This window comes from Mytilus californianus, unplaced genomic scaffold, assembly GCF_021869535.1.
Source record: "Mytilus californianus isolate M0D057914Y unplaced genomic scaffold, xbMytCali1.0.p SCAF_14, whole genome shotgun sequence".
Lineage (NCBI taxonomy): Eukaryota > Metazoa > Mollusca > Bivalvia > Mytilida > Mytilidae > Mytilus > Mytilus californianus.
In genome coordinates this window covers 7,017,520-7,039,247 of record NW_026262626.1, presented here as the reverse complement: position 1 = coordinate 7,039,247, position 21,728 = coordinate 7,017,520, and the positions used below count along the sequence as shown (strand labels likewise).

The window sequence follows — 21,728 nt, the reverse complement described above, 5'->3', positions numbered from 1 at the left end:
GTTAGAAGGAGTGTTTGGAGCCAGCAAACTAGTTTAACCCCGCCACATTCAGTATGTGTTTGTCCCAAGTCAGGAGCCTGTAATTAAGTGGTTGTCTGTTGCTGTACATTTTGTTTTGTACATAAATAAGGCCTTTTGCATTATTGTTTGAATTGTTTTACATTAATTTTGTAATTTCGGAGCCTTTTATAACTACTATGAATTATGTGTTTTGCTCATCGTTAAAAGCCGCACGGTGACCTATAATTGCTAACTTCTACGTCATTTGGTCTCTGGTGGAGAATTGTTTTATTGACAATCATACCACATCGTCTTATCTTTATTGTGTCAATTGTTACTGCATTACAAAAAAATACATGTGTGGTTTAGTAAAGTTTGCAACGATCATACCACATCTCCTTATTTTTATAACAACAGGAATTCATATATAAAATGACGATATGTATATCTGAAAGCCTATTACCACTATTAGCTTTACTCCGGATAGAATGTTTGATTTTATTATGAAACTTCTTAAATTCATTTTTTTCTTTAATACCAGAAATCTGTCATAATTTGTAGTCATCTGTAATAATTTATAATCTGTTTACAGTGTTAAGAAATAAGAGATGCAGTACACTTACACTAAGCTGTGTGTGTGTGTGTGTGTTCATTTGAGTATTACTAAATATTGAAAAAACAAAACGTTTTGAAAACGTCTCTGATGTAAAATAATGTTTAATAGACACTACCTCTTTGAACTGAAGGCATTTATTTTACTGGCTAAGAAATGCTCGCATAAGTAAACATGTAAATGGTATAAAAACGAAGGACATATTAGATAAAGTTAACTATTCCACTTCTAAAAATAAGCTTAAGAGCTATAATCAGTAATCCCTTTTTTTCTTTTCTTATCAATGTAACATACTATTCATTTCAACAAATTATTTGCCAAAGATTATCTTAATCATTATCCAGTGTTCGTTTGCGTTTCATATCATCTAGAGCCCTTTCCCGCTCTTTTACTTCGTCCTTTAAACGTTTTATTTTACTTGATGCCAGAGTACTTATTTCTATTCTTGCACGTTTACAAGATGTCGGTGTATTGTCATTCTCATTTCTGCCAACATTTTGTCCGTATCGAAAAGATTCATGTTTAGAGTTGTTGGAAGCTTTCGTGTTTTCAAGTACACCATCTGTAATTTGTTGAGTCCATTGAGTTGGTTTCTCTTGTATCCTTTTCTTAAATGAACGGATATATTTTTTCTTATTCTTAGAAACTAGAAGTTCTTTCTTTAATAGCATTGCTTTATTAAAAATTCTTTTACACAACCTTCTGACAATATACTTTCTACAATAACTTGTACAGCAAGAGTGTAAAACAGACTTCCCTTTTAAACCCTGAAGCACAACATAACAAGGTTTCCATAATCTGTCATCTTCCTTTGCTGCCTTGCTAAGTTTGACCCTTGCTTTCCGTATGTTACAATCAAATTGATAACTAAAATAGGTCGCCTGCTCTCCTTCATCATCCGTCTCCGTTTCGGAACCATCCCTCAGAGATGATCGGGTACTTTGGACAGCATTCTCGGGTATCGTATCATCCTGTCGCAATGAATACACAGAATCAATTTTAATACCATATCCATCCGAGGCACAATTGCAACCATCTGAACCACAGTTGCAATGGTCTGCGGTAAAGTCATTTTGTTTGAACAAAGAAGAGGGAGCTGGAATATTCATTGTTGCGTTTGTTGAAGCTTGCGTAGGAGTTGGGCTTTGAATAACAGTAGACGGTATACTGATAGGCACTGTAATACTTTGGTAATTTTGTATATCTTTTGGTAAACGCTTATGTGGCAAGTCTTGATCATATAATGAATGATATGGAGTAAGTTTTTGTATTTTACCACTTTGTTTACTCGCAATACCATATATATCTGAGGCACACTTAAAACCATCTGCGGTAAAGTCATTTTGTCTGAACAAAGTTGAGGGAGCTAAAATATTCACTGTTGCATTTGTTGTAGCTTGCGTCGGACCTGGGCTTTGAATAACAGTAGACGGTATACTGATAGGCACTGTAATACTTTGGTAATTTTTTGGATCTTTCGGTAAACGCTTATGTGGAAAGTCTTTATCATATAATGAATAATATGGAGTAAGTTTTTGTACTTTACCACTTTGTTTACTGGTACGTGTTGTTAGAATACTCTGCAGTATACTTGAACCAGCCGTTGTATCAATTGGAACGTACCTTTCGTAACTCAATTTTGATGGAACAATTTTCCTTGGTGATATAACATTTGATTTGGAAAACTGTGATTCACCACTTTTACTGGCATATGGCGATACAGCACTTATTTGAGGAAGTGATGAAACAACCTTTGTATTAGCGCACGTTATAAGCTTTTTATTGGTTAATGATGAAACGATATTTGCATTGTCAAGTTGCGATGAAACAGTTAAGTTCCCATATGATGAGATAAGATTTTTATTGAAAGAAGGTAACAACGATGACACACTACTTGTATAAACAGATGAGTTTGTAAGCGTGTTTGCAAGCGTTGAGTTTATTTCAGTACATGGGATCGATGATGCAGAATTTTTCGTAGAAAACCAGGATTTAATTCTTGTTTTGGCAAATGATGATACACTACAAGATTCTGCAGAGGATGACTCTGCACTTGTGTTGGTCTCTGTAGTGTTATATACAGCAATTGTTTCCTTTGGAACTGACAAGGATTGCTTCAATGTCCTGTCTTTCTCATTTAAAAAACTTGAAGTTCGGAATTGTCCAGTAGATTCGTCCAATATCTGATCATGCGTAGTCATTTCTAATTTTCCTTTTACATTCTCTGGCCCATAAACCACCTTAACAACTATGGGTCTATTAAGACCTTTAATCTGGTTTTCAGATTGTTTTCTTACAGGTATTGGCACCTTAGTTCCACTGCTTGGAAATGACGTCAACTTTGTCGGGAACACTTGGCAGGTTGGTGAAACTTTTGAAACTTGAGAAAATAACGGTGCTTGAGGTAGACTTGTACCAGCATGGGTTACTAAAGGTGCTTGGATTGATGTAACACAATCGTTTGGAGGAACCTTTAATGTCTGATTTACCATGGTTGAAGTGTTAAACATTGAACTTTCATGATCAGCTATAGTCTTTAAAATATTGCTATAACTGTCAAATGTTTCCTTACTTCCACAATTTGTTTTTTTCAACAGTTCTAAATTTTCCTCAACTAGCTTTTTAGTTTTCCTTAGTTCACTTAATGTTAAATTCATTGTCTTAACTTTGACTGTAGGATTTCTCGATTTCTGTTGTTTAACTGTAGTCGGCAGAACAGATGTTACACTGCTGATAGGTTCAGATGACATATTAATACAGTTAGTTGTAACAGAAGACTTATTCAGATTACTTGTTAAAAGCCTAGTTAAATTGATCATACTAGTCCTGGTGGTCATTGTAGGAACGGTGGTCATTGTAGGAACGGTAGACGAGTTTGACATTGTTGGTAATATCGAATTGTCCTTTACTAATTTTGTGGATGTAGGACAATTTAGTAAACTTGATGTTGGCGGTTCTAGCTTTATCATGTTTACAGAGGTATCAGTATTAACTTTTGGTAAAATTGAATAATTTTCGTTCGGCTTTGATTTTGGTATGCCATCATTATTAATACTAAGATACGCATAGGAATATGTTCCGGATGCATTCTTAACTAAAATTGGTACAGTTGACTCTGTTGTTAACTTTGTACTTGTTGATACAGGATTTTTAAATGTTGCATCTAATCTATATATTACTGGAGGAATTTCACTTGACCGAGGTTTCAATATTGAATTTGTGTACACTGAAGTCGATTTTGATCTAGGTGGAACAATCGTCTTACCACCTGATGACATGGTAACATATGGCATAGATGGTTTATTGTTTTCTAAAATGCTTTGTCGCATGACAGCATCATCCGTTTTACTCTTCATCTTGACTGATGCATTGCTATTTCGTATATACATTAATCCGGCTTCTTTTAATTTCTTCATTGCTATCTGATTGTATATTAATTCGGCTTTTTTCTTCATTGCTAATTGTTTTGGAGAAGTTATCGGTATCCGAGTTGTTAAAATTGATTGAAGTGTTCGTTTTTTTCGATCAATGGGTACTGACAAAACATGTGTTTGCGTCTGACCTGTAATGACAGTACATGGTTTGATTATAGAACCAGTAAAAGATACATTTGACTCATTAGAAATCTTGGTCATTGATGATTCTTCCATGGAAAAGTCAGTTGAAGAATGGTTACTTTGTTTTTCTGAATTTCCTTTTAGTTCCACATGGGAGTTATCAGAATGAACTGGAATAATGCTACTTATTGAAGGCATTCCACCACATTTAGAACCTTTCAGTGTAACAGTAACATCTGATTTGCCAAGCAATAACGTTGATTCCCGAGGATGTGATCTATAAATAACTGATTTCAGTGATTTTGAAGCAGATTTAGAAAAAAGGTTTTCCTTTGTGACAGACATAGAAAATGGCGTGGTTTGTTTTATGACATCAACAAAAGATGGAGTTTCCTTATTGTTTGATACCTGTGCTGAAACAGCAGTCTGCAAAACTGGACATACCCTTGTACTCATTTGGTCCTCTGTTACATTCTCTTTCTTAATAACTGAATGTTGTATTCCTCTCATGGAATCTGATAAAAGACTCTTGTTTAAGTCCTTTATATTACATATGGATAACTGTGAACTGTCAGAAAAACATTGTCCTGTTTGATCCATGTTTGTAGATACATTCGGGTTGCAAAGCATATTTACTTGAATTCTTTTGTTGCCGGCAGAATTTGTGCTAGTTGATATTTTGTCGACGTTTGAACAACTAATGAATAAGTCTGAATTGTTTTGTTTCACTTTGGCTTGTATGAAGTTTTTGTTAGCAAAAAGACACACAGGAGTGGGTGAAGCAAACATGTCTGAAAAATCTGATGCGTTCACAGAACTGCTGCAATGCTCATATCCATCTGAGTTGACATCCTCTGCATCACATTGATACTGTTGAACGCCAGCTTCGATCATATTTTGTGTAGACATCACATCTTTTTCGTCTGTTACGAACGTTATATCATCACATGTCACACCAATACATTCGCCATTCGAAGATTTGCTTATCTTATCATCTACTTTACTTTGACACTGATATGTAGAAATTGTATTCATATGGCTGAAAAAAGGAAACAATATTATTTATGAAATTATACAAATCAAGCTACCAACGGCGTTTGTCATTTTAGTTCAGCAAATATATATGTCATTCAAGTAAGTAAAGTAACTTAGAATATATATCATGTATATGTTACTGGCATTTTCTAAATTTAGGCATTTTCTAAAATGCGTGAAAACATTAGGCATTTTCTAAACTGCCTGTAAGATTCAGGCATTTTATACATTGACTAATTTGCTTAGGCATTTTACAAAAGGCCTGAATTAATTTTATAGAATGAATTTTTAACAAAAACTGAGCAATTAAAAGCAGTTTTATCTATGATAATTAATGAATTTTAAAGCTTGCATTCTACGAATTTTAATGATTAAAAATAAATTCTATTGGTTTTTTTAAATTCTCAAAAGCACCGAACTCCGACAATTATTTGTTATTTCATATAATGTTTAGAAGTCAAATTATGTTACACATTTATCCTGGTTTTTTTTTTTGGTTGAAAATACATCGTTTGGAGTTAAATCTAATTTAAGCACTAAAATCACATCTGGTTAAAACCGGACCATCACTCATGCAGCTTTTTCAATACATTTTCCATTAAAACACTTAACGTTCGACCAACATTGGGTTTTGCAAAAAACAGACACATAAATACCTTCGTTTTCATGTGTTCCCAACAAATGCAATGTCACATTACCATGATTAGATTGACTGACATCTTGTATGCTAAGAGTGCATTTAAGTTACTGAAGAAGCTATACGCATGTCAGGTTACGCATCCATAGCAGAGGGCACTTACCATGCTGAGACACCTGTATTTGTCTCATCTTGGTCGATTTTCAAGATTTTACAACGGTTAACTAATAATGCATTAATTCATCTGATTGTAAAGACCTGGGACTATTATACTAATCCTGTTAGTATAATAGTCCCAGTTAAGACTCAAGAATTCTTTTGGGCAGTGAAGATGAAGATACACATATACTTTTTCATCACAAGACACGAATTTGTATGGCGAAACCCATGCTATATAGAAGGAATATGTTTGGCTGTACAGAATGTATAAATTCGAAGTAACTTTTCTGTTTTTATTCAACATAGTACCTTCATTTCAAGCAACAGTCGAAATTCCTCTCCTTTATCTGGGTTAATCTATTGCAGAATTTAACTCTTTGTTTTATTATTAATTTCTTCTCGTCTTAAATATGCCTGAACTATTTGCTATTGAATGCAAACAAACATGCAACAATCAGTCAATAAAAACATGCTCATGTTTCTCTGCTTCGTATAACCAACTTCTGTTAAATCTAGATTATCTAAATATTTGATTGAAAACTTTTTTCTATTGTAAGTACAATTTGTCCTTTTGCCATCATGACAAATGATCATAAAATTACAGTACAGAGTGAGTACAAACTTAACTTAGTTTCACTAAAAAAAATACAAACTTTGCAACCTTGTTTTGGAAGATAAATTCAATTGGTTATTTTCTTTGCAAGATATCGTATTTTTGGTCAAATGCATCTCAATAGTGATTACCCTTTTAATTTAACAAATTATCTGAAACTGAACTGACAATTTGTTGAATTTTGTTTCTAAATTTCAGTCATTCTAAAAAATGGCTAAGTATTTTCAGTCATTATATATATTGCCTGTCAAGGTTAGGCATTTGATAAATTTCCTGAAAATTCAGTCATTTTACAAAATGCCTAAATTTAGAAAATACCTGTAACACATACAACTTGCCAAATACCTAAATAATGTTTCCCCGCTGCAGCTATGTATACATCAGTTGACAAAAGGTCATCTGCAATGCAAGTTCAAATAGAACAAGCACAACAGATCAGTCAAAAAAGGCTCTTTACATTTAGCTTGTAATTATCTTTACTACTAACACTTTGTCGAGATCATCATGGTGGCGTTGTGATAGCCATTTTCTCATTATTTAAAAATAAAATGAAACCAATCACAATTGAAACTATATTTTATATGATTGGACTGTTGCTTATCAATAAATTTTTAAATATATGTCCGTTAGCATTTTTTCCATTCGTTTACACTTCAACAGATCATCTCGTCGAAACTTCTTTGAAATTCTTAATCGATAATGCACATACATGTATAACACTATGTCGATTTCACTATGATATATATTAATGCGAGATACACCTGAATGAAATCCTGGGGGTTACCAGACAGTTGAAGTTGAATTTTTTGAATGTGAATTAAAAGGATAAAACACACTTTATTCTAGATGTTATTGATGTATAAACTGTGCAACCTACTCACAAACTTTATATATATCAGTCCTTGCGTAGTTTTTTAATGTTTGGTTTAAAGTGTCTTGACAAAGCAAACAATGCGTTTCAAAATAGAAAGACACTTAGCAACCATTGAAAATAAGGGGTGGAACGCAACATTGAGTTACAATCTGTTCCTATATATGATTTAAAAGATTGTTTAGAGAGAAAAATGCCCATGTCGTACGGGCAGGTACACCCATCAATCAGTATTTACTTCAAATATAGCTGATTTATTCTAATAATATCTGATAAACGGTCCTAATCATGAAAACTTAACTTTTGCCAATGAACCATGATAACAAAGTCAATGTCATATATACCCCACTAAACAAACATGTAAAAGAGAGGCGAAAGATACCAAAGGGACATTTAAACTCATTAGTAAATAAGAGACTCTAAAGAGTCTGTGTCGCTCACCTTGGTCTATGTGCATATTTAAACAAAGGACACTCTCCAACATTGTAGACGAGAATAGACTTCATGACAAAAATCTCTGTTTTGTTGATCTTGTAGTGATCATTTAGTTTTTTGCGCAAAACACCAAAAAGGGTAAAACAAATCCTCATTTAAGGGCAATCACTCCTATAAAATGTGACAGTCTATTAACTATATCGGGAAAATTTGACTTGTTAGTAGATCTTGCCTTGCTGGTCATTTTTGTGTCAAAATGTCTATTATAATTTTTATCATGCAAGGCAAAAACAAAAACATAAAAAAATGGGAAAAAATATTATTAAATAAAAGGACAATAACTCCAATAAGGAGTCGTTGGACGTTTTCCTCTAAATTGTCTTAACTGTAAATCTTGTCTTGTTGATAACTTTTGCTTATTTCAGTTTCTATCTATCTATTATACATTTTTAGATATATGGCAAAAACGCAAAAAAATTGGTAAAAATCGTCATCAAAGGGCAATAACTCTAATAAGAAGTTGCTTGACGATTTCGACTACGAGACTTATTTGTAGAACTTGTCTTGCTGATAATTTTTGCAATATAAAATTTCTCTCTCTCTATACATATATATATAGCTATCTATCATAGTTTTCTAGATAGAAGGCAAAAGTGCATTTTACCCCTAGCCTATGTTCTATCTTTAGTCATGTCGGCCATCTTGGTTGACAGGCCAGGTCATCGGACACATTTTTTAAACTAGGTACCAAATGATGATTGTGGCCAAGTTTGGTTAAATTTGGCCTAGTAGTTTCAGAGGAGAAGATTTTTATAAAAGTTAACGACGATGACGGACGACGTGGGACGCCAAGTGATGAGAAAAGCTCACATGCAGGTGAGCAAAAAATAAAATGACAACGCCATGGCTAAAGAAGACAAAGACTAACAGACAATCAACACCCCGTACACAAAACACAACATAAAAAACTAAAGACTGAGCAACACGAACCCAACCAAAAAACTATGGGTGATCTCAGGTGCTCCGGAATGGTAAGCAGATCCTGCTCCACATGTAAAGTTTATATGATTTGGCTATACTTTTTGTCTTTTTCGGTTATATCATCTAGTTAATGTTTGTATGATTTTATATTTTCAAATATATCGGCCCATAGCATCCTTAAAAACGAGGTCGTGGTCAATGTACATATTACACGATATGCTTATATTGTCCAGACATGACCGATTCTAAAAGGTCCTTGAACGAAATGTATTTTGGGTATTTGGGTCAAGATTTTGTTGAAGGAAAATTTACGAAGATCAGACATAATTAGCAATGCCTTTTTGTCAGATATTGCATTTTTAGTTACAAGTTTGCATTAGATTTTAGGATTTTCAAATACATTGGCCTCTATAGCATCATGTCGAAATGTGCTCGATTGAATTAGTTTAATATTATTACAATATTTTTACACAGCAAATAGAGTTTACATTTTGCTTAAATTATCTTACAAACTAACTTAATGTAGATCAATGTATCTTGAAAACGAATACAATGTCAGATAAACCCTGCCTGACGGACATGTACATCTCATAGTCACATTCATTTTATACGTCAACTGGAATTTGAGAATTGGACCTAATCACAAAACTTAAATTTGACACAGAACCATAAAATTATGGCAATGTCAAATAACGGACATGTTTACCTTAATTATTTATGTAGAACTTACATCCATGGCGGGTTCCAGACCTATGACAGATTCCAAATCTATGACAGATTTTAAAAAATCCAAATCTACGGCAAAGTTTCAAGTTTCCTAATCTATGGCGGATTTTCTAGTTTCCAAATCTATGGCAGATTTTCTGCAAATGGAGGATCAATCAGTACATATTTGACCAATGACTTGCCTTAAGAATTTCCTGCTCCGCATTCTACAACGATCGCGATGTCCAAAGGTAACGAATACGCCGGTAGTTAGTAAAAGTCAATACAAGAAAAATGGATTAGGAGTACGACAACTGAAGCATATATTCATAACCATTTGCGAAACCATTAGAGTTCTTGGAAACTGGCCTTTTTTTCCTTCGATATAACAAAACCGTCATCGGGAATGGAATACTGTAACGTGTACTCAGGGTAAGCGTGTCTATTTCTATTTTAGAATGAGTTCGTTACCAGTATGATACTGGATCCAAAATGTTCTATTTACAAAACATATAATAAATAATCTTTATTCATAAATTAACGTCAATGAGCTAAAATATATTCAACTGCTCTTTGCGTTTTCTAATATTCTATATATAACTATTCTATTTCAAATATAAATAATTCGTACAAATTTGTACTATTACAAATTTGTCCTCGGTCATTAACAAACTTGTCCTCCTGGTACGATTATGTACCCTACAAGTTAACACACTTATCCAATACGTCACTCGTTCTCTTGGTACAATTATGTACTTTACAAGTTGATCACACAGACTCACACTTGTCCTTTACGGTACAACAATACGGTTCAGCTTGTAAACGTACAAGTCCGTATTTCTAACAGGCATAAACCTGCTCTTTATTTACACTTAGTAACAATATCTATTTTATCTAATATATACGAGACAGCGATCTCGAATATCAACGTACCGTACCTTGGTCTTATGTCTCCGTAGACTTATGACAATCGACCCTGAGCAAGGAATCTCTCTTGCTTATACACATGTTATACACCCTAATGGTAGCTGTACAATTCTTGAAGAAGGGGTGTTCTACCAAAGTGCCTCCTTACTCGTATTACAGTTTTCTTTGGAACACCCCTTCACATTTGACCTGACCTAAGGTTTACCCGCGAAACACCTGATTCTTTTCTATGTTTAATAAAGTATTATGAAGAACACTATTGTAATATTAGTTATCTTAATAAAGAATCTGAATCTTAATCTATTATAAAAATGTATAAAACAAGGCTTCTGCCGAACAGTTACTAATGTAAACAATCTAACCTCAGATACAAAATCATCACAATACGAACACATGCGTCCCGCCATCTATAGAGGCGGCGACGACGTAATGTTACGTTATTCCTTTGTAACGTTATACTCAGTTAACTCTGCTCCCCGGAAAATTACGCAATTTCAAAATCTGCCATAGATTTGGAGAAAACAAAAAACTGCCATAGATCAGGAACATATATATTGACTATTCCCAGCATATATGATTTGCATTGCGTTCGTGACGTCATATTTGCAATAGATTTAAAATCTGCCATTGATCTGGAACCCACCACAGGTTTCAGACCTACATATATAGCAAGAAGTATTGGTCGTTTTACTTATCACCGAAAAAACTCGTGATAAAAAATATTGTTTCTTCAGCAATCACGTATTAAACCAAATTGCTTTATATCAGGTTATGCTTTCTTTGAAAAAAGAGGTATACTTAAATTGAAGTGTACGGGTTTTTGCAGAAGAAAAAATTATTTGAAACACAAAGAACGAATTAACATTGAAGCAATATAAATTACATCTTTTTAGCCGCAAACTAACAATTACCTGTTTGTATTGATTGTTTCGTTAAAATTCGCAGACATCTGACTTGGCTGGTCATTGTCTATGTTATCCATCATGCCATTTCTCCCATTGTCTACGTAATCAACAATGACATTTCTCCCATCCTCTACGTTATCAACCACGCTACCTATCTCATCCTCTATGCTATCCACCATGCCATTTCTCTCATCCTCTATGCTATCCACCATGCCATTTCTCTCATCCACAATCTCATCCATGTCCATATAAAAAGAACCATCGTCACTATCGTTAAACGAAAAAGACAAAGATATTATAGAATCTGAAGAGCTTGGCGTCGAAGCTCGACTGTTGTCACACTGAAAATCATTTCCACAAACATCAGGCTCGTCAAAAAGCGTTTTGTATCCTTCCATAGATGAAACTTTGGTTATAGTTATTGTATCAGTAGCCGTTATTGTATGTTGGGAATCAGTTTTCAAAACACTAGAATCGTATAATTCTGTCTCCTGATCCGCAGTCACATTTTCACAAGGAGATTTTTGGGCATGACCAGATAGTGATTGGCTCACAATAATATAAGGTAATAGTTCGGACGACTGAACGGTCTGTTCATCGCTGGCTTTGCTGCGAGATGTTATTTTTGTCAGAACCATTTCATTACTTATGTGGGTGGTGGGTATTGCAGAATTTAATGCCTCTGGAGATGGCATGCTTTCTTCTACATGTTCGGTCATTTTAGGAAGAAATCTGAAAATTACAAAATTAAGAATGCAAATTGTTTCATCGCACGATGATAGCAACAAATGCGTAAAATTGTCATTTGATAAGGGCAATGTCACCTTTATACAGTCGTTTAACATTTTGGGACATGTCAATAGTATAAATATTTGTAGATTTTGCTTTTCCTAGAAAGTTTTCTGTTTACAATTTCTCTCTTTCTATTTAATTTTTGAAGATTTAAAAAAAATAAATAAACATGGATAACATTGAAGAATCATTGAAATTTATAGTCAATAACTCCCGATTGTCATTAACAAAATCGACAATTTTTGGATATGTTGAATTATTTGTAGATCTCATCTTGCTGTCATTTAACAGCTCTACCTATTATATATTTTGATTTAAAGATGATTATAAGACACACACAAGTAAACAAATATCATTATTTAAGGGCAATAACTCATATAAAAAGTTATATATATTTCTCAGACCATGACCCCAGCCAATTTAAAAACGTTCCATCTGACATCAGATCAACCATGCACGGACAAATACTATTTCAGGTATCCTGACTTATTTATAGACCTTATTTTGGTGAACGTTTTTTTTTTACAGTTTTTCTATCGATTTAAACAAGAGTGCACAGGCTGAAATATCTTGAATTAATATTGAAAGTTTTACTACAAGTATCATATACCCTTTACATTATCAATGATCCATATAAATGAGGTCATTGTCAGATCGACCCTGCCAGACAGACATGAACACCTTACAATCATACTATACACCAACTATAGTTAGCCTATTGCTGACAGATCTGAGAAACAGACCTCATTACGAAAACTAAACTGAACATCGACAAATGAACCATGAAAATGAGGTCATGTTCAGGTGAATCCTGTCAGACATCATGCAAATTGAATCATCCCAAACACCAAATATAGTTGTCCTATTGCTTATAGTATCTGATAAACAGACATAACCATGAAAACTTAACATTGACCAATACCACGAAAATGAGGTCAAGGTCAGATTTACTCTACCAGACAGACATTAAAATTATTTCATACACCAAAATTTATTTGACCTATTGCTTATAGTATTCGAGACGTCAAAGTCGGATGAACTCTGCAAGATACACATGTACACCTTATGATAATTCCATACACCAAATATAGTTGACATATATTGCTTATAGTATCCGAGAAAAAGGCCTAACCACGAAAAACTTAACACTGACCATTTAACCATGAAAATGAGGTCAAGGATAGATGAAGCCTACAAGATAAACATGTACACCTTATAATAATTCCATACATCAAATAAAGCTGACATATCCAAGAAACAGACCGAACCACGAAAGCTTAACATTGACCAATTTACTATGAAAATGTGGTCAAGGTCAGATAAACTCTGCAAGATAAACATGTACACCTTATAATAATTCCATGCACCAAATATAGGTGACATACATGTATCCGAGAAACAGACCTAACCATTAAAGCCTAACATTGACCAATTTACCATGAAAATGAGGTCAAGGTCAGATGAACCCTGCAAGATAGACATGTAAAACTTATAATAATTCAATGCAACAAAATAGGGGACATATATTGCTTATAGTATCCGAGAAACAGGCCTAACCACGAAAGATAAACATTGACCAATTAACCATGAAAATGAGGTCAAGGTCAAATGAACACTGAAAGATACACATGTACACATGCATCGTAAACTAATTCCATACACCAAATATAGTTCAGCTATTGTTTAAAGTATCTACTAACAAGACAAATTTTGCAAGTCATTGACCAAGTTAAAAAAAACACAAAACTATAATACAAAATATAAACTTATAATTCTCAACCCAAACATCTGTTATTTTTTTTTCTTTGAACCCGTGGATTCCATTCATGAATATATCACAATTCAATCGACAACGATTTAATATATATGTTACGAAAGGAGTTTGGCAACATGATCCATTTACCAGTAAAATTCTAGAAACATATTTTTTTATCTCTTGAACAAGAATATGAACAAAATTTTTGATAATGTTCATCTATTTCCGTGACTTTTTTGCAAATCTATTGATGTCTTCAAAACCTTGAACCAGAGACTGAACCTAAATATTGACGACACAATATAGAAACGAATGGTGTAAGATTTATTTGCTTGACAATGGAATGAAAGGATGTATTACGATTTCAAGACTAAACCTTGCCACTCCAAGTATTGTTTGGCTAATTTCGTGTATTCTATATCGACTGCACTCTGACGCCCTACGACACCTGCAAGTCCTGCAAAGGTCGGCGCATGCAGCAGAGCAATTTCTGACTATATAATATAGAAATCTTTTTCTTTGGGGTTTGATATAATTTTATCGTCTTAGCATATGTTTTAAATTTTAAAGGAGTAGGTCCAGTAAGACTCCTTTTTGGCCCCAAAATATAGCTGTTTTACAAAATTGTTAAAATGTAACTTTTTAGCTATTTATTGGAAAGTAGAATACTTCTGCTACATAAATATGGGCTGTTTTTGACAATACAATGCACATATATCGGGTACTAGCATCATTTAGTCATGCTAAATTACTGAAATCTTCACAATTTTAGCATTTGAGTTAAATTTTAGACGGTTTCCATCTTAAATGGAAGTGGCCGCATTTGTGTTCATTCTTAATATTTAAATGTAAGTTGTATTTGATGATAATACAAAACATATATAAAGGTTGAGAGTGAACACGGATGCGGCCACTTTCATTTTTGACAAAAACCATCAGATAATGTACATATAATGGCATATTTGATAGATTTTTCATATTTAAGCTTGAATTTGAGCGACTGAAATGACTAAATCAGTTCAAATCTTTCCCACAAAGTAATTGAATCGACTGAAGTAGACACTTAAGTGTTTAAAAAGTGTCATCAGATGAACCTGAAATTTGAGGCCAAAATCGGCCCTTATACCGGACCTACTCCTTTTAGAACAGGTTATCAATGTAAACGTTGATCAGCGCTGATCGACGGCCATTTTGAAATGGCAATCTGCCGCACCACTAATTTAAGAAATCTTGTTATATATAGGACTATAAAAGAACAAATTGTGTTTTAATTGGTAGTATTAAATGTTTATCAATCAAATCAAAACTAATTGGCCCTTATACCGGACCTACTCCTTTTAGAACAGGTTATCAATGTAAACGTTGATCAGCGCTGATCGACGGCCTTTTTGTGTGAATCACATTATACTTTGTTTAATAAACTATTTCATATATGTTTGATATTTTTGGTTGCAATTATTCCGCTCATCCTTGGCGCTCGATCTATGGTTCCTGGAGAAGCTTTTGTGGATACTTAAGGTAGATCGGGTTTCTTCCGCCATCTTGGATTGTAACATATCAGGAAACAATCAGTCTAGATCTTTAATTAAATGGGCAAATTTCGAGAGAAGGATGTAACTCATTTGTAAAATTTTCAACTAAATGAAGAAACTAATGTGTTTATAATATGTTTTCCACTGTTTCTTACAAGATTCAATTTTTTTTTCAACTTTGCCTTTTAAGGGGAGATAACTTAAATAAAGTTACTTTTATAAAGGAATGTGTTATTATTTTGCCTATTTTGTTTTGTAGCAAGAAAACGAGTCCGGTGACCCCATTTTTTTTTCTTTTCTGAAAGCACATTATCAGAGCTTTCTTCTCATATTTTATCTTTAATTCTATGGTTTAGTTTTCTTTTTATCACACAAAATAGGAGTTTCCATGCATAATTTATACAAAATCTGAAAAATTTTGCTCAACCTGTAGCTTGAAAAGCAGCCCAGTGATCCATACGTTTTATTATATTTTTGAAAAAAGCATGATATTAACTACATTTTGACAAATTATTAAAACAATCTATGGACTTAAATGTAGACCCCCCATGTACATTAATTGTAATATAATTGTACTTTTCATTATCTATTACCTTCAAGAAAACATCCCTACCTAGTTCGATGTCATCTTATCATTTTTTGAAAATAAAAACATTAATTAATTTCCCAACATGCACGAAGGGCTTCAATATAAATTTGACCTCCGTTTGCGCTCAAATTGAACTCGATCGCCATGAACAGTTATAACCCCTGTAAAGGACCTTTAAGTTTGGTGCCAATAAATTGGTTTCACGCGGACGGTTCGCAAGAAAAAGAGTTAAACCAATCAGAAACTAAAATAGGCCAACGCGTCCATATCGGATTATTGGTTGGCGAATCGTCATCAACACTTAAAAAGAAACCGGTTTTGCATATTTCTTTTCATTAATTCGCAATAAAAAGGTAAATATATATATAAATAAATGGTTAGTGCACTGACGACAGCGTCGCCATTTGATGGGATGCAATAGGTCACATTGAATTCCCGCAATTGCAAATGTTTTACATCATGTACATGGTCTATTTTACATTTTCCCCGATTAGCAATACTTGTAATTTAAGACAAGCGTATTGAACATAATAGTTGTACAAAATACTCACATTTATCAAATTTATAAATCAGCAACTTCCAATGCATATATCTCTAAGCTTTTCCTTTTACTGCAAACAGTATTAAATAAATTAGCTAATTACTCATTTTCTAGCTTGCTGATACCATGGATATGGAAACATAAACATGAGGAGAACACAAGGTAATATAAATGGGGAATGTGTCCATATAGGACACAGATGATGCTCCTGCTTGCATATAACGTTATAAAGGGACATAACCCAAGAACTGTAAAAGTGACGCTATCCAAATTCATATTTGATCTTAGTTTTGTGGTAATAAGCATTGTGTATAAGTTTCATAACATTTGGTTGAGGCAAACTTAAGTTAGAGAACGGAAACGAAAAATTCAGCAATTTTGCGATTTGTAAAGAGGCATAACTCTAGAACAGTAAAAGTCACGCCACCCAAATTCAACGTTGATCTGTGTTTTGTGGTAATAAGCATTGTGTATAAGTTTCATACCATTTGGTTGAGGCAAACTTAAGTTAGAGAACGGAAACGAAAAATTCAGCAATTTTGCTATTTGTAAAGGGGCATAACTCTAGAACAGTAAAAGTGACGCCACCCAAATTCAAACTTGATCTGTGTTTTGTGGTAATAAGCATTGTGTCTAAGTTTCATAATATTTGGTTGAGGCAAACTAAAGTTAGAGAACGGAAACCAATTTCGGGACGTACGGACGGACGTACAGACGGACGTACAGACGGACAAGGGTAAAACTTAATGCCCCCTACGCTACGGCGGGGGCAAAAAAACAATAAACATTTTCGCTGAAACATGTCTAATTCTTTCAGTCTAGTATCGAGAGCTTAGTCGATATTTAATTTATAATTGTTCAGATCATATCGAATTAACAAACAAAATTCGTATACTAATCGAATTCATGAAACCAACACCTGGTACCTCCTCCCCCCCCCAAAAAAAACCCCATACACACACAAACAAAGACACACAGAAACGAAAAACACGTAGTCCAAGTAACCAGAGACTTGGTAATGGCAAAAAATGTTGGGTTTATATGCATTTTTCTTTAATTTCTTTTTTGGTTGTATCTTTATTCACTTATTTTAGGGGTCTTTTTAACAGTTCATTATAGGAGCTGAAATGGTCGATTTGGGTCAATATACTGAAGCTCTTTCTTAAAAAACCTTCATCAAAGTTTGAGAATGCAAAAAATTTGTTTAAACACATATGTTATAAAAATTCGTTCTTTGCAGACATACTGTTCTTAGGGGAACTAAGCTGCCAAGTGCATGTTCTCCGAATTGAATCAAAAATCTCTAATTTGACTTATAACATACTAAGGTATATTAGAATTGTATCAGTCCGAGAGGAAGCAAAACACAAAGTATAATCATTATTAGACTGGACACCATCTAAATGATCCCATTAATCATCTAGATGTACATGACCAGCGAAGTTTGTCGATACGCATGCGACAGATAAATACAAACATATAAACACAGACAGTACGTGCCATTTTTGTGATTATTTTTCTATTTTTCATATAGAACATAGACACCATGGTTTTGCCGTTAACCTATATAGAAAAATTCGTTATTTTGCGGGTCAAAACAGTCAACGAAATCCTCATGTTTGTTGGATTGTTGGACCTTTTTTTACAGTTTTTATACGACCGCAATAAATTTTGCGGTCGTATATTGGTATGACGTTGGCGTCGTCGTCGTCCGAAGACACATTGGTTTTCGCACTCTAACTTTAGTTAAAGTGAATGGATCTCTATGAAATTTTACCATAAGGTTTAATACCACAAAAGGAAGGTTGGGATTGATTTTAAGGGTTATGGTACCAACAGTTAAGGAATTAGGGGCCAAAAAGGGGCCAAAGATAAGCATTTTTGTAACTTCCAGACATAACTTGTGTGTTAGAGTATGGATCTCTCTGACATTGTACCACAAGGTTCCATATCACAAAGGGAATGCTGGGATTGATTTTGGGGGTAATTGCCTCAAAATTTTAGGAACTAAGGGGCAAAAAAAGGGGAAAAAAACAAGCATTTTTCTAGTTTCATGACAATAACTTGTGTGTAAGTGTATGGATCTTCCTGAAATTGTACTACAAGGTTCCATATCACAAAGGAAAAGCTGGAATTGAGTTTGAGGGTAATTGCCCAAAACGTTTAGGAATAAGGGCCAAAAAGGGGCCAAAAATAAGCATTTTACTAGTTTCCAGACAATAACTGGTGTTCAAGTGTACTATGGATCTCTCTGAAATTGAACTGCAAGGTACTATACCACAAAGGGAAGGCTGGGATTGATTTTGGGGGTAATTGCCTAAAAAATTTAGGAATTAGGGGCCAAAATACAAGCATTTTTCTAGTTTCCAGACAATAACTTGTGTTCAAGTGTATGGATCTCTCTGAAATTGTACTGCAAGGTACCATACCACAAAGAGAAAGCTGGGATTGAGTATGGGGTGATGAATCATAAGGGGTTCAAAAAATGGGGAGGGGGGATTTTTTTTCCCTTTTTTTCCTTTTGTTTCTTTAAAATTTTCATTTTAAATTGGTTATTTCTGATCTATATATAAAAGCAAATAATAATGATATGGTTTGAATAGGTAAATTATTTTTTTTTAAGTTCTTAGACCACATTCATTCTGTGTCAGAAACCTATGCTGTGTCAAATATTTAATCACAATCCAAATTCAGTGCTGTATCAAGCTTGAATGTTGTGTCCATACTTGCCCCAACTGTTCAGGGTTCGACCTCTGCGGTCGTATCAAGCTGCGCCCAGCGGAGCATTTTATTTCAATTGACACTGTTTTCGATAATCTAATTTTCTGAGCTTATTCGCAAACATTCAAAAACTCAAGTCACGAACAACGGCGGGAGGGTATGAATGCACATGGATCTGTATTAGGTCGCATACATAACATTTCGCCGTTTTGACTTCAGTTGGTGAATGATCAGTACGAATTACTTGGCATAGCAAATTAAGTTACTGAAAATAATGTCAGCTGAAAAACTAAAACTAATGTCCAACAATCCAACAAACATAAGGATTTCGTTGACTGTCTAAAAAGTCAATAATGGTTCAGCCTGCAAAGTTTCACCCTCGGATGTTCGGCGTATTTTGACAGAACTGAACCAAAATTCACTGCCACATGTATTTACGAATAATTATTCAATGTTCCGTTATTGTAAATGTTGCAGCAAAAATATTTACTTTTGTATGTCAATTATCAGTTTCAACTTTAACTATCAAATTCGTAGCTACATGTAAAAACTTTCAATCACCATGCAATAGCTATATATTTCAAAATAGTTTTCGAGACCTTAACATTTGAGCTGAAGCGCGGGAGGTGAGTACTGGCGAGTCACATGACATATATATTACAAACATGCATCACACTTATTAAAAAAGCCAATAACTTTTGGAAACCCATTAGGTATCACCTGCCTCATATATGATTTTTGTAGATCAAAATTCTGCCGGGTAATTTCTTGCCGTGAGTTAGGTCTTAAAAAAATCAATTGAAGAATATTGGAAAAGGAAATAATTATATATATATATATACATTTTTCAAATACATGATTAATACACATTTTTCTACCTTAACTTCGAGCATGTTTTGTGTGTAGCAAGCATTTAGTCAAATCAAGGATTTAACAATATTTTGAATATTTAAAGGATCTATACTTTATATATTACATCCCATCAATTATTTAGAAATGTAAAAATAGCATGCATGCTTCAAAACGAGGGCAGTTCCGGTTATTTGTTTACATGAGATCAGTACGAAAATACGAAGATGTTGTACGTTTTAAAATTACCTGTTGTTGACAAAATCATTGCTATTTGGAAAAATTAAATATACCAGCGTCTACGGCAATGAATATTCAATTAAAAGCACAAAACATCTCAAAAGAATAACGTGCTATATCAAATTGACCACAATGCACCATTCTGGAACTGCGGAAGTTTGATACTTTCATAATCTATTCCGGGTTGTGCATTGATTGTTTACATTTTTTGTTTTTTATTGTTATGTATGTAAACAGGTAAATTTAAGCTATGTTGAATAGCAAATTGGAAATATCGATATGTGTTAATCCTTTAACCATGGAAAGGAAACTACACAAAAATTGTTAAACTTGAAAGGTATTTAACTCAAAACTTGTTTACGTATTATTGAACTTCCTGTTTGCTAGTATAGAGAGCTTAATATAAAATATAGACTGTGGGTATACGTCAATAAGACAACAATTTAACGACACAAAAACGTGACATGTTAGATTTAATTATAATTATTATTTTGATATATCTCAAAGTTGAATATAATGGTGTAGTTCTCAGTGAAATGTACCAGACACATAAATAGTGCTATATGTCTATATACGTTAAAAAAATTATAATGCCACTTCGATTGTAATAACGTGCCTGATTGGCGTTATTATATCATTTGTGGGGGTAAAATTCACGGATTATCTGTTTGAAACTAAGAGGAAAAGCCGTTTTGAATTCCTGAATTATGTGGAACGATGTTAAGTGATCTTAAGTGACAATAAAAAAAACCTTTGTATAATCAGAATTCAGAATGGCACCTCATTGACTCCCGATGATCTTTTAGGCGTTTCATCTTTTAAATAGGAAAGACATATTTCCATTTAGTGACTTCCATAGTAGAATAAGTCCTCTTTACAGCTATCACTCTGATGGTTATCATGGTTATGAAAAGGTTATTTTTAGGCATCATGACATGCGTTTTGATTTTGAAATATACAAACATTAAACTATGGTAATATTTATTACGCAAAAAATTCCGTAATCAGAAAGAGTCCCAGGTGCAAAGAATATTGATTCGAATATCTTATCATGAAAAATATAATGCGATATTTTTTGCTTCTTTATTTTATTTGTGTGGACAGCATTCCGAAGTCAAAACTTTCTAATACATGCAAAATTTACGACATCCAATTAAACTATACAGGTAGTTGTTTTTCAGACCTATGCTTGTTACGCTTTCCTTGTGTGCAGTATTATACTTCCTTTTTTATGAAATAAAGTATGTGGTGTAACTATGTACCCGGCATA

At 33.7% G+C, this 21,728-nt stretch overlaps 1 protein-coding gene across 1 annotated transcript; it reads right to left on the bottom strand.

Moving 5' to 3' along the window:
* Positions 1-701: 701 nt before the first annotated feature.
* LOC127724112 (serine-rich adhesin for platelets-like) lies at positions 702-20,599 on the bottom strand. Its single transcript, XM_052230968.1, has 4 exons — positions 20,468-20,599; positions 16,659-16,718; positions 11,445-12,170; positions 702-5,209 (listed from the first exon to the last, which is right to left on the bottom strand). The coding sequence occupies exons 3-4, from the start codon at positions 12,155-12,157 to the stop codon at positions 943-945; spliced, it is 4,980 nt and encodes a 1,659-aa protein (XP_052086928.1). The 5' UTR covers positions 12,158-12,170; positions 16,659-16,718; positions 20,468-20,599; the 3' UTR covers positions 702-942.
* Positions 20,600-21,728: the final 1,129 nt, after the last annotated feature.